This window comes from Sminthopsis crassicaudata, chromosome 1, assembly GCF_048593235.1.
Source record: "Sminthopsis crassicaudata isolate SCR6 chromosome 1, ASM4859323v1, whole genome shotgun sequence".
NCBI classification, from domain to species: domain Eukaryota; kingdom Metazoa; phylum Chordata; class Mammalia; order Dasyuromorphia; family Dasyuridae; genus Sminthopsis; species Sminthopsis crassicaudata.
The window spans coordinates 589,694,759-589,706,612 of record NC_133617.1 but is presented as its reverse complement, the minus strand read 5'-3'; the positions used below and the strand labels follow the sequence as shown (position 1 = coordinate 589,706,612).

The 11,854-nt window shown below is 41.6% G+C and overlaps 1 protein-coding gene across 1 annotated transcript in view; it reads left to right on the top strand.

Annotated features, from left to right (window-relative positions):
* The first annotated feature begins 1,553 nt into the window (after positions 1–1,553).
* MAST4 (microtubule associated serine/threonine kinase family member 4) overlaps positions 1,554–11,854 on the top strand; it is a 769,506-nt gene continuing 759,205 nt past the window's right edge. Inside the window, 1 exon segment of the mRNA XM_074282373.1 lies at positions 1,554–3,096. Coding sequence (XP_074138474.1) covers positions 1,660–3,096 — 1,437 coding nt within the window. The 5' untranslated portion in view covers positions 1,554–1,659.

The following is an 11,854-nucleotide window of genomic DNA, read 5'->3' as shown; positions in this document are numbered from 1 at the left end:
TTGTGTGTGTGTGTGTGTGTGTGTGTGTGTGTGTGTGTTCTAGACTAAAGAATATCTACTATTCTCACAACTTCTAACTTTGTCTTTGGCAATGAAAATCCATTCTACATTTTTTTTCCTGTTGAAGATATCATATTATCAAATCTCAATACTCAATATAATGAGCAGAATTTGGAAATTTTCCAAATTTCCAAAATCAAAACAAAATAACTTAGCTGAAAAAACCTTTTAACTCATTATTGAAGGATTCTAACTTCTAACATTGGAAGCCCTTAGTTATTGTTGAGCTTTTTCAGTCACATCAAATTCATCATTATTCTATTTTGTTTTTTGTTTTTGTTTTGGCAAAGATATTGGCTTAGTTTGCCGTTTTCTTCTCCAGCTCATTTTACAAATGTGGAAACAGAGGCAGAGTTTAGTGACTTGCCCAGGATCATACTGCTAATGTGTCTGAGATTTGATTTGAACTTAGGGTCCTCTCAACTCCAAGACTGGCACTTTATTCATGTACACACCTATCTGCCCTAGAGGCCCTTTAGTGATCTTGTGATAACAATATAACAGAAGGCTTAGAGGACCAGAAGACTTGGAGAACACCAATGGATTCAGTGCATTTATTTTTCTAAATGGCAAAGGAAATTAAAATAGGATGAAAATTTTTGTTGCAAAGAAAAGTGACAATAAAAATGTTGAGTTAACTGACTTGCTTGGTTCTGCAAAATGCCAAAATGATTACAATATAATATTCAAGGGTTGAACTCTACAAACATTTATTAAGAGGGTTTTTTTTTTTTTTTTCCAGCTAAGCATTCAGGTAGGCCTAGGATATTTAAAAAAAAATCCAATAAGGCTTAGTACCTTATCTTCAAGGCATTTGCAATTTAGTAATTTTTTAAAAGTTTCTTCTTTGTCTAGTCCAGGAATCCCCTAACTATGCATACTGATGGACTGACTTCTCTTAATGTATCAAATTACATTTCCAAAACTCAGTGGTAATGAGGACAAAAGCAGTAGTGGAAAGCAGAGGGAACTTGGAAGATCTGGGCTTGATTTTAAGGGCAGACCCTCAAATAAGCAATCTCTCTAAATTTATTAAATCTACAAAGTGGGTGGTATTATGCAAATCACACCTTTTTTTAAAGCAATACTTTCTTCATCTTTAAAATACCAGGAAGACCCACTTCACTAGACTGATGTGAATAAAGTAGTTTAAAAGTTATAAAATGTTCAAATGAATTGTTGGTGTCTATGATTTAGGGCTGTTCTCAATTAAGAAGTTGATTGAGAAAACTGATAAGAACCCGCTGGGCTTAATCATTCCTATCCTACTGTCACGGTTAAGTACCTATACTCTGTAGTAACTCACGTTGCCCTGGCTACTGGATAAGGACTGGAGACTTCAGAGCGAGCATGGAAATTGTTGTTTTTATTTTTTTTTTTTAAGCAACAACAAAAGAGTGTGAAAGGGAACTCGATGGAGGATCCGAAAGGGCTAGCAAAAAGCCAGTCTTGATGAAGGCAGGGAGTTGTTTTCTACCTGATGCCGGGGGATTTGAGACCCCGGCAGGGGAGGGAAGGGATGCTGGACAGCGTTATTCCTTCTCCAGAAAATCTGAGCTACTTCTAGTCTGTTCACTAACTTGTGGTAAATTGTTTCCAATGCACTGCCCTGGAGGTTACCCTCAGAAGCAGAGATGGAAATCCAGCTTTTGGAAAGCTCCTCGAAGTGGGGAGTTCCAATTTTCACTAAGAACTGACTTCTTTCGGTTTGACTCGGTATCCAAAGTGCAAAGTCTGGCCTGCCTTCGAAGGTGTTTCTCCTGGGCCTCGGGCAGAGAATGTTCCCGCTGCGATGCTGAGCCCCAGACCTGGCACAGGAGCTCGCAGGCACCCTCTGCCGCTTCCAGGACCGGCCAGCAACTTCGTTCTCAGTCTTCTTCAAGTTTGGAAGCTTCCCTCAAGTGTCTTGGCTCGGATCCACCTGCCTCCGGTCTCCGGGCTTCCCCAGACCTCCGAGCCGGCCAGCCTGGGGCTCCGGGCCCCCTGGACCACGGCGGAGCCCAGTCCGGGACCTCCCCCGGGGGTCCCTCCTTTCCCCGCCTTTACCTGACGCCCGCCAGCCCGCCCGCGGCTTGGGGCGAAGCAGCCTCCTCCCACCGCCGGCCCTTCCATTGGCTCGGGCGGCTGCCCGTCTCCCCCGCCAGCCCCTGCTCGGGTCCCGAGGCAGGTTTCGCCAAAGGAGCGGCGGCTGCTCCAGCTCCAGCTGGGGCCGGAGTGGCGGGAGGAGAGAGCAGGCAGAGCAGGCGGGCGCGGGAGGAAGTCGCGGAGCGGGGAGCCGCCGCTGGCGCCTGCTTAGCATGTCCCTGCGCACAGGAGTCCCCCCACGACGACGACTACGCCTCCCGAGCCCCGGCACCAGCAGCAGCCGCAGCAGCGCCACCGCCGCCGCCTCCGGAGCAGCAAACTTGGCGGCGGCGTCTCCCGGCCCCGAGCTGGCCATGTAGCAGCCCGCGGAGCTCCCCCCGGACAGCCGCGCGCTCCGCTCCCCACCTGGCCAGGGGGGAGACCGGGAGAACCAGCCGCAGGCGCGGCAGTGTGGCGGGCGCGCCGCAGCTGCGGGCCCCGGACGTGGGCGCCCCGAGCCGTCTCCCGCACCCGGGGACGGTCCCCTTCGGCCCGAGCCCAGGCTGTACTTCGCGGACAGCGAGGGAAATGGGCGAGAAACTTTCGGAGCCGCCGGAGCCGGTGCCCCGCCGCGGCTGCGGTAGCAGCAGCAACAGTCAGAGCTCTGCTCCCGCTGCCCTTCCCGCAGCAGCCGCGTCCCTCTGCACCTCCTCTTCTGAGTCCTCTTCTGGCTCCGAAACTCTGTCAGAGGAAGGGGAGCCCAGTGCCCGGACCGCCGCTTCCTGCGGCCAGCCGCCGCCGCCGCCTCCTGCCCCGCCGGCCCCGGGCGCGGAAGGGCCGGGAGTGGCCCGACGGCGGCCGCAGTTGGAACCGCAGGCGGATCGCGGCGCTGCCGGGCAGCGGGCGAGCCTGGGAGCCGTACTGCCCGGGGCGGAGCGCGGCGGCGCTTCGCAAGAAGAACAGGATGAAGAGGTGAGCTTCTCTTCCTTCCTCTCCTTCCTTCCCCTTATCTTTCCTTCTCTCTCCCCCCCATCCCTCTCCTTCCCTCTCCCAGCTCTTGGACCCCGCACCCTGGCAGCGCCTAGCCCGGAGCGAACATTGCCCCGAGCGTGGAGGGGGGAGGAGGGTTTCGCGAGGAGGGGGATGTTACACCGCTTAATGGGGGGAACCTCTGCCCCACTCGAGGGTTGGGGGCTCTGGCGGTCTTTCTCACGCCCGAGCCTCTCCAGCATCCTGCTGTGGCCAGGGCCAGCGGTGCTGACAGTTTTGGGGGGAGGTGGTTGGTGCTCACTGCATCGGGGGTCACTGACTTTTCTCTGTCTGCTTCTTAACGGGTGTTTGGTTACAAGATGAGCTTTTATGCAGCCTGTCAGTTAAAAACGCCGTTTAACATCTTTGTGCAGACATACACATATGCATATAACCTACGTGTATATGTACCCCATCCCCCCAAACCGAATACTGCTCGGGATCCTGGCTTTCCCGTAGAAGCTCCAGATCGGCTGGAGAGTATGCGATGTGTTGTGATAGTGGGTGTGTGTGGAGGAGGTGAGCGGGCGGAGGAGGGAGAACGGGCTTAATTAAGGAGGCCAGGGGATGATGGGACGCTTCTTGGAGCCTGGGGAACACAGCTGGCCTTCATGGGAACTGCCCTGACCTAGCCGCTCTCGCCGAAGTCGTGGGAGTTTTGTGCTCCGGAAACTTCTCCCCCCTTTTTTCTCTTCCTCTGTCCTGGTGGGCGGAATCGCCGGGCAGGTGGCTTGGTCTGCCAATACTGGTGTTCTGGTTGGGGAACTGGGTATGGCTCCCGTGTAGTGTGGAGAGGTGAGTCCCAGGCATCCGAATGACCATGTGCTTTGTTTGTGCCGAGGATTTTAAAAAGGGAATCCGTGCAAGAGCCTTGCCATTCTGGAAGATGCTCTCTTTGATCCGTTTGGCCTGACATGCAGCCCTTGGCTTTTGGAAAAGATATTTCTGCAAAACTTACGTTTTCATATGAGATTAATTTGATGGTCCTTTGGTTCTTGCAGCTTCTCCTACCTACCGGGCCTCCCATGTAGTCTTCTTTGACTTGATGCCTTTGGAATGTAACTGTTAAGCTTGAGACTAGGATAACTTTAAAGTTGTTTGCAAAGGGCATCTCTTCTGGGAAAGTTGGCTTGATTAGATTAGCCCATTACATTCTGAACTTCTCTCGAGTAAGGACAATTTTTTAAGGTTTTTTAAAATTTCTATACTTTACACAGTTCCTGGTATACAGGAGGTGTTTAATACATGCTTAACTTACTGCTGAGACAGAGTAATAGATATAACTGTGACCATAGATTGTCTATAACAGGGGTTCTCAAACTACTGGCCTCGGACCAGATACGGCCTGCTGAGGACGTTTATGCATAAACGCTGGGTTAGGGCAAATGGGCTGAGGGGCAGAGACAGTGTGAGGTTTGTTTTTACTATAGTCCGGCCCTCCAGTGAACTGGTCCCCTACTTAAAAAGTTCTAAAAGTTAATTTTTCAGGGCAAGATAGCATTCTTACCATCTTTAATCTCTTTGGTCAAATGGATAGTTGTGCCTGGCAGAGAAATAAAAATCAAAGATTTCCTGAGGTCCATAGACAAGAGAAATTAACACTCTAGTTTCCCCATCCCAGAAAACAAGTTTGACTTTGGCCATGGATACTTTTCCATGGAAAAGAAATTCTTACTGTCAGACAAGTATTGAGTGCACTGTGCACACAACTGGGGATGCCAGGAGAGAAAATGGTCTCTACCCTTTAAGAAACTTACATTCTATGTTGAGAGAGAACATAAACCAGAACATACAAGAATAATTTAGTAGGTAATCTATTGTTACCTGACCTTAAATTGTATATATCTCCTAAGAAGACTGACCAAGTGGTTTCTGGATAACCAGATTTTTGGGGTTGTCCTAATATGGACCAAAGTCCTGAAATTGAATTGGTATCTCTAGCTTTCCATCAACCTACTCTTTGGGTCGTGGTTTTCCTCCTCTGTAAAATTAGGTATTTGAACTAGGTGATGTTTAAAGTCAATCCCCTTTTGATATTTTATTGTACTGTATTTTGTATTTTGGAACAGATGAACCCAGACTTGAGATGGGATCAGCCCTCTTTAGGCTTGGTTACCTTGGTTAGCACTGGAGTACAAAAGAGTGCACATTGGTTCCAGGCTGTGTACTAGTTGATGTCTGTTGACCTATCCCTAAATCCTAATTTATTGTTACAATTGTATAATTTTAGGACAAGATCATCTGATCCATCTAATTCTTAATCTTTTTATGTGTCATGGAATCCCTTTGGAAGTTTGAAGCCTTTGGACCCTTCTCAGAATAGATTATGAAGGAAATGAAAGATTAGGTGTAAATAAAGATGCCATTTTCCCCCATTCACATTCATCTATCTTGGACCATGACAATCCATTCTCAGACGCCAGATTAAGAATCCTTAATCTAATCTAATCCCATAATTTTACAAATAAGGAAACTGAGGCCAATGAAATTGACTTACCCATAGATACATGAATAGCACATAACACCAGTCTTTTGACTCAATCAATTATTCCCCCCCATCATGCATTCTACTTATTAAGAATGGTATACTTTATGAAACTCTTGCATTTTCAGCAATGCAGGTCCTCCTTTGGCTGATCAAGATGTGGGTCTTTGTAGATGATTTTTTGAATTGTGATGATCAAAAAAGAAAAAGAAAATTATAAGACTATCATTAGCCTGCTTATCTCTTGGTGATGAATCACAGTACTCCACAGGTGGCTAGCTGAAAGTTTAGACAACAATAAATTATCTTTGGAACTCTACTTGAAAATTTTCTATCTTGATAGGTCCAGAGAGACCCTGTGTTTTGCTGGACCCTGTGTTTTGCTGCAGCAGCCCTTGAGAATCAAGGTCACCTGCTTCACAACAGAATAGTTTTGTAGTGGAAGATGATTAATATTTATTTTAGAGTTGTTTTGTATTAACCCTGTAGTAGGCTAGTTGTGGTCAATGTCATGGTCTGGTGGTTAGTTCATAGGACTGGGAGTCAGGAACCTCTCACTTTTGATTTCAGTTTTTCTGCTGATTTATTGCTGATCCTTAGGCAAATTGTGTTGTACTGGTGTTGTAATCTTTTTGAAGTAGGGAATAATGATAACTTATTTCACATGGATGTCTTGTGAAGGTTGATTGATGAAAAAAGAAGTGGAAAGATTAGCTTTCGTAGTCTGTGAAATATGAACAAATTTGATTTGAAAGGATACATGTTAATTATATAATAGTCTGCAATATTGTATTAGGGACCTAAAACTTACTTAGGCAAAGATAAATCTTTTGTTCTGAGAAATTGGATACAAAACCAAAAATGTGAGTTGTTTTTTTAAAGTAAGCTCAATGCATTATTCTTAAGGGAAAGAAGAAATTTCAGTGCTTATTTTCAGTTCTTATAGTGGCATTTTTTCATTCCTGTTAAATTTTTGATATGAGAGGAAACTTCTTTGTGTGGACAGTTGTTTATTTGCCAGTAAATAGTGGTCTTATTAGAATACATTTGGAGTTTTCATCTGCTCAGACACAGGTAGGAGTACAGTGATTAGGAAATCAATGTAATCTGAAAACAGGAACAAATTTTTTTTTCTAATATAACTTTTGCAATTCTTAAGATTTTCCCTCGGATTCATAATAAAAATATCAAAGTCTAGTTTTGAAGGCCAACTTTTGAAAATTCTCATAACTTAGCAAATCTAATCATCACTAAAAATGTAACATTTCTATGTAGTACTTGAAATGCTTTTCAACAGATTATATTTAAGAAAGTCGGCAGACATTTCAATAATTCAATATTTTATTTTGTTATTGTCAATGGAATTAAAAAAAACTCCAATAATTCTTAGCTTTAAAAATAACATTTTAGTTTTACATGGCACAGCTTCAAGTTTTCCTGTACTTCACATTAAATACATAAACCACAGCTGGCGTAGTTTAAATGTTTTATTTAAATAAACTGTGTTTGACCCTTACTACTTGTCCCTTAATCTTATGGATTTGAGGTTTGTGAGAAAGGGGCATTCTTCCTGGTAATAAAGATGATTACATTGGGAATGTCTTACAATAACTAACTATTTTGGCTCAGAAAAACATTTTTGACATCTGCTTTTGGCTGAAAAAAACCCGATTATGCCACCTTTGAAAAGAACTTTACATATTGTGGCTTGGATGAATATCAAGCTTCAGACTTTGGTAAATTATGATGCCTAAACTCTGTAGGTCTCAAACCAAGAAGTTAAACAACCCACACTTGGAGAAGGATGAAAAAAATTGTCTTAAGTAGTTTTGCCAGCTAGAATGGAAACAGAAGTGTAATACTAAGGAGACACCTCGCCTTATTGATGCTCTTATACGACTGGCCAGATGGCAGAAAAGGGCTTTGATGGCAGTTAAAAGGATACCACCTCAAGATAAAATGGATTATTTATACCTGACTCTGTTTTCTGTTTTCTGACTGATGGCAAGAGCTGTTTGGATATGGCTTTAAATCTTTGTCCTTCCATTCCTCACTCAATAATATTTTGATGGTCTGATCTGTTTAAAGGTTCTTTGGAGCTATCTAAGGCTTGGAACTAATAGCATCTGAAAGAAAATGAGGGAAAACTGCTGAAATTCAGGGCTATTTGGATGCCTTTTAAAATTGCAAAAAAACCTCCTGGAGTTTTGGGAATCTTCTGAGCTCTACTGAGACAAAACTTTTTTTTTTTTGGGGGGGTGAAATTCACAAATGCCAATTGTAATGATTTTTCCAACTTCTTTTTATATAAAAATTAATATTTTGGAATATAAGAGAATTGCTTAACAAGTATTTTTCTAAAAATGTATTTTTGGGTTTTTTGATGGGATGTTACCTTTTATAGATGTGCCCAGTGTTACAGCTTGCAAACGATAATTAGGTAAGTTTGGAGCAGATAGACATGTTTAGAATCACAGATCTAGTTTCCTTATTTAACCAAGAAGCGAAGGAAAGAACATGAATGAAGACCTAGCACTTATTCCTTTCTTTTATGGATGTGGGATGGGAATAGATGAATCACTGTTGTCATCTAAAGTGATGAAGTGGGGAGGACTGGAGTTCTTTGGGAAGGATTTGGCCCAAATATTTGCTCAGGAAATATAACGAATTACTCATGAAATTATTTATCTATTTATCATGAAATTTATCCTTTTTTTTGGAAGAGTGAGGCAATTGGGGTTAAGTGATATGTCCTAGGTCATATAGTACCGTCTAGATTTGAACTCAATCCTCAAGATTTCAATACCAGTGTTCTATTGGCCGTACCACCTCGCTGCCTCCAGACTTTATATATTTTGAGGAAGTAAAGAAGATCTTGGATCCTGAAGTATGATTGTACTTCATAAGAACACCTTTAGAAATGGGGTGTTTTTAGTTTAAATTTTGATTTGCTTTAGAAATAGATTGAAGGACTAGTCCATGGGTTTAAAGATCTGTAAGGGTACACATGAATGCTACTTTTCATTGTGACTTTTCTTAAGACTGCTATTGTCCTTAATGCAGAATATTAATGGGTGGACAGGTTAAAAGAGGGGGAGTAGTGTTGAGGTGTGGGTTGACAGCTCGACAAAGCTAAGCTACAATGAAATGCTTATTTCTGCTATAAGTTCTAGGGGAATCACTTAGCTTGAAATCATTCTGAGGGGAATCGTTCTGAGATTAGTTTTGTCAATTTGTGGAACTTTTAACATCTGTGTACTACTTCAAATTAGGAGTAGAGAGATGGTCTGAGATGAAAGGTTAATTAAAGAGGGGAACTTTAAAGACTAGTCTTCCTAGTTTCTTTCCTCCCACCATTCCAATGTCAGTCAACAAGCACTTAAGTTAAATGCCTTATGAGCAGATGGGTGACTAAGTAGATAGAGCAGCCCACCCTGGGGTCAGCAGGACTCATTTTCCTGAGTTCAAATTTGTTCTCAGATATCTCCTACCTATATGATCGTGGACAAGTCACTTAACTCTGTTTATCAGTTTTTTCATCTGTTAAATAAGCTGGAGAAGGATATGGTAAACTACTCCAGTATCCCTGCCAAGAATACCTAGATAGGATCACAAGGAATTGAACATTGCCTGAAACTACTGTATAACAACAATTATGTTGAAATTTAGTTATTGGACACAGTGACTATAATTTCGGTTACTTAGGCGGCTGAAACTGGTGGATTGATTGAGCTCTTGATTCTGTGCTGGCATCAATAGATTAGAATGAGTGGGGAATATAAGGGAAGTTATCCTGCCTAAAGAGGTATCCTGTGTCAAGTTGGAAAAAGAGTAAGTCTAAGCTTCTGTACTGATCGGCGGTAGCATTTCTGAGTGGATGCCATCCTGAAAGAGATAGGAAGACCTAATTTCCTATATTGGGATATCTTGATGTGAAGGAGAGAGCTGGGTGATATATGTAATAAATGATGCTCTGCGGAGAGGAAAATGATATGGTATCTTTCATTCCACGAGTGCTTCTGTAATTTATTATTACTTAGTTTTTTATATACTGTAGTGATCTTCCCCTGAAGAACTTATGTCCTTTTAATGCCTATAAATCTGTTTGGAGTCAACCTGTCAATATTACCCTGATTTTATATATGGAGAAACAGAGCTAGGGAGAGTAAGTCAGTGGCAAGAGTGGCAATAGACAGAAGTTCCCCAGTCTCTTATCCAAGGGATTTTTGCAACATCTACTATTTTGCTGTGTAAACATCTAATAGTCCTAGATAACCTTATTCATGAGCAGTCAGGTGTATAAAATCTGGTGTATCACTTTTAATTTCATTTTTCTTATGATATACAGACAAGTTTTATGGTGTATGGTTCATTAAGCCTTCTATTAATACACACACTCTCTAGTTTACAGGCTCTTGCTTGCTCTTAGTGATAATTTATTAAATAATATCCTAAAACACCCTGCATATACCTTAAATTTGCATTTATTCTTTCCATCACCAGCTATATTATAGGACCACTGGTCATGGGTGCAGCCCTTTCCTTCAGGTATGATCCCATAATTCTAGATAGAATTAATTTATTTCTTGTTCTGTGAAGACAGTGACAAAGAACTCAAAGTGAATGTCTATTTCTGCACAGACATGTAGAGAGCTTCTGGCCTTTTAAAAAATGCCCCTCCAGGACTTAAAGCACCTTTAACTATCCTGTCTCTGATGTATAATACCTTTGCGATTTTGAATTAGTCACTTAACCTACATGAGTCCCAGTTTCCTCATCTGTGAAATGAGGGGTTTAGACTTGATGGGTTCTGAGAATCTAAGTCCCAATTTATGATCTTTTGATTTACCATGAAAAGTTTTTTTTTTTGTTTTGTATTAACTTTTTAAACATAGTAATAATAGCTAGTATTTATGTTGTGCTTCAGAGATTGCAAATCTTCATTTAAGTCTCATGAGATGAGTCCTAAAAGATAATATAACACATTGCCTGGCACTTGTAGGCTCTATATAAATATTTATTCCTTTTCCCTTATCCATCTTAGAGATAGGGAAATTGAGGCTCACAAAGCTCAGAGTCTGAGGTATGAATTGAACTCTCCTTCCCTCTCAGAAGATAGTGCTGGGCCAGATGTGAGTTCAAATCTGATCTCAAACACTTAGTAGCTGTGTCACCCTGGGTAAGCCATTTAACCCATTCTCCTCAGTTTCCTTGCCTGTAAAATGGATATAATAAAGAACCTGTCTCTAAAGGCTTTTGTGAAGATCAAATAAGATATTTGTAAAGCACTTAATGGCACAAAGTGCTCATTCCCTTCCTCTTCCCATTACCCTACTAAATCTGGTATTTAATGTACCATAAGTGTATGGTATACACTTACATTTCTGTAAGTTCATAGCTATCTAAATGACCTCTTAAATTTTTGTGCAGAGATTCCTCCTTGCTCAATATCCTGACCCTTTCACTTTATTTCTCCAAGATATTCATCCTAAAGTTGATCTATGCTCAAGAATAAATGGTCTAAACTTTGAAAGTAGTAGAAAACTGATGGGAGGGCAAGTAGAAGTGCTGGTACAATTGATATTCTTCCAGTATCTGGCTTTAAATTGTAATGTAGATAATGGCAGTTTGGCTTTAATACTTACGTTTGGGGAACTCTAATTCTTGATCCATATTCTTATGCTTGAAAATTTCCTGTATGTCTAATGGATGACAGGTTTATGTATGGGCCAAATTTGCTTCTTTTGTATATGCTGCGAAGTTTAAATGTGTTCATATGAATTATTTGGGTTCAGTTCTACCCTAGGAATTGCTACATTAAAAAAATCATGAATTTGAAATTTGATGGTTCAAAACTTACATAACTTGAGAATGCTGATAATTGTAAGTGTGTAATAGAGATTCTACTTTTCCACCCTTGCCTTTGATCCTTAAGTTTAACGTTGACCAGGTGATGAGCATTTTGAGCCTAATTATCTTTTCAAGCATCCCCCTGGCACAGATGTTTAATCTTTAGTTCCATTCTATATATATCCTATAAATATGGAATGGAGATGAAAATTGGTAATGTAACATTTGTGTTACTGTGATTATCTATATGCTTAAATATCAACATATTTCCACAATAGAAATGTTTCTATGAAAATTTATCTCTAACTTCTAATTTATAATCTTTTGCTCTACCATAAAAGGTAATGGGCTTTTTTTCCTCCTTTT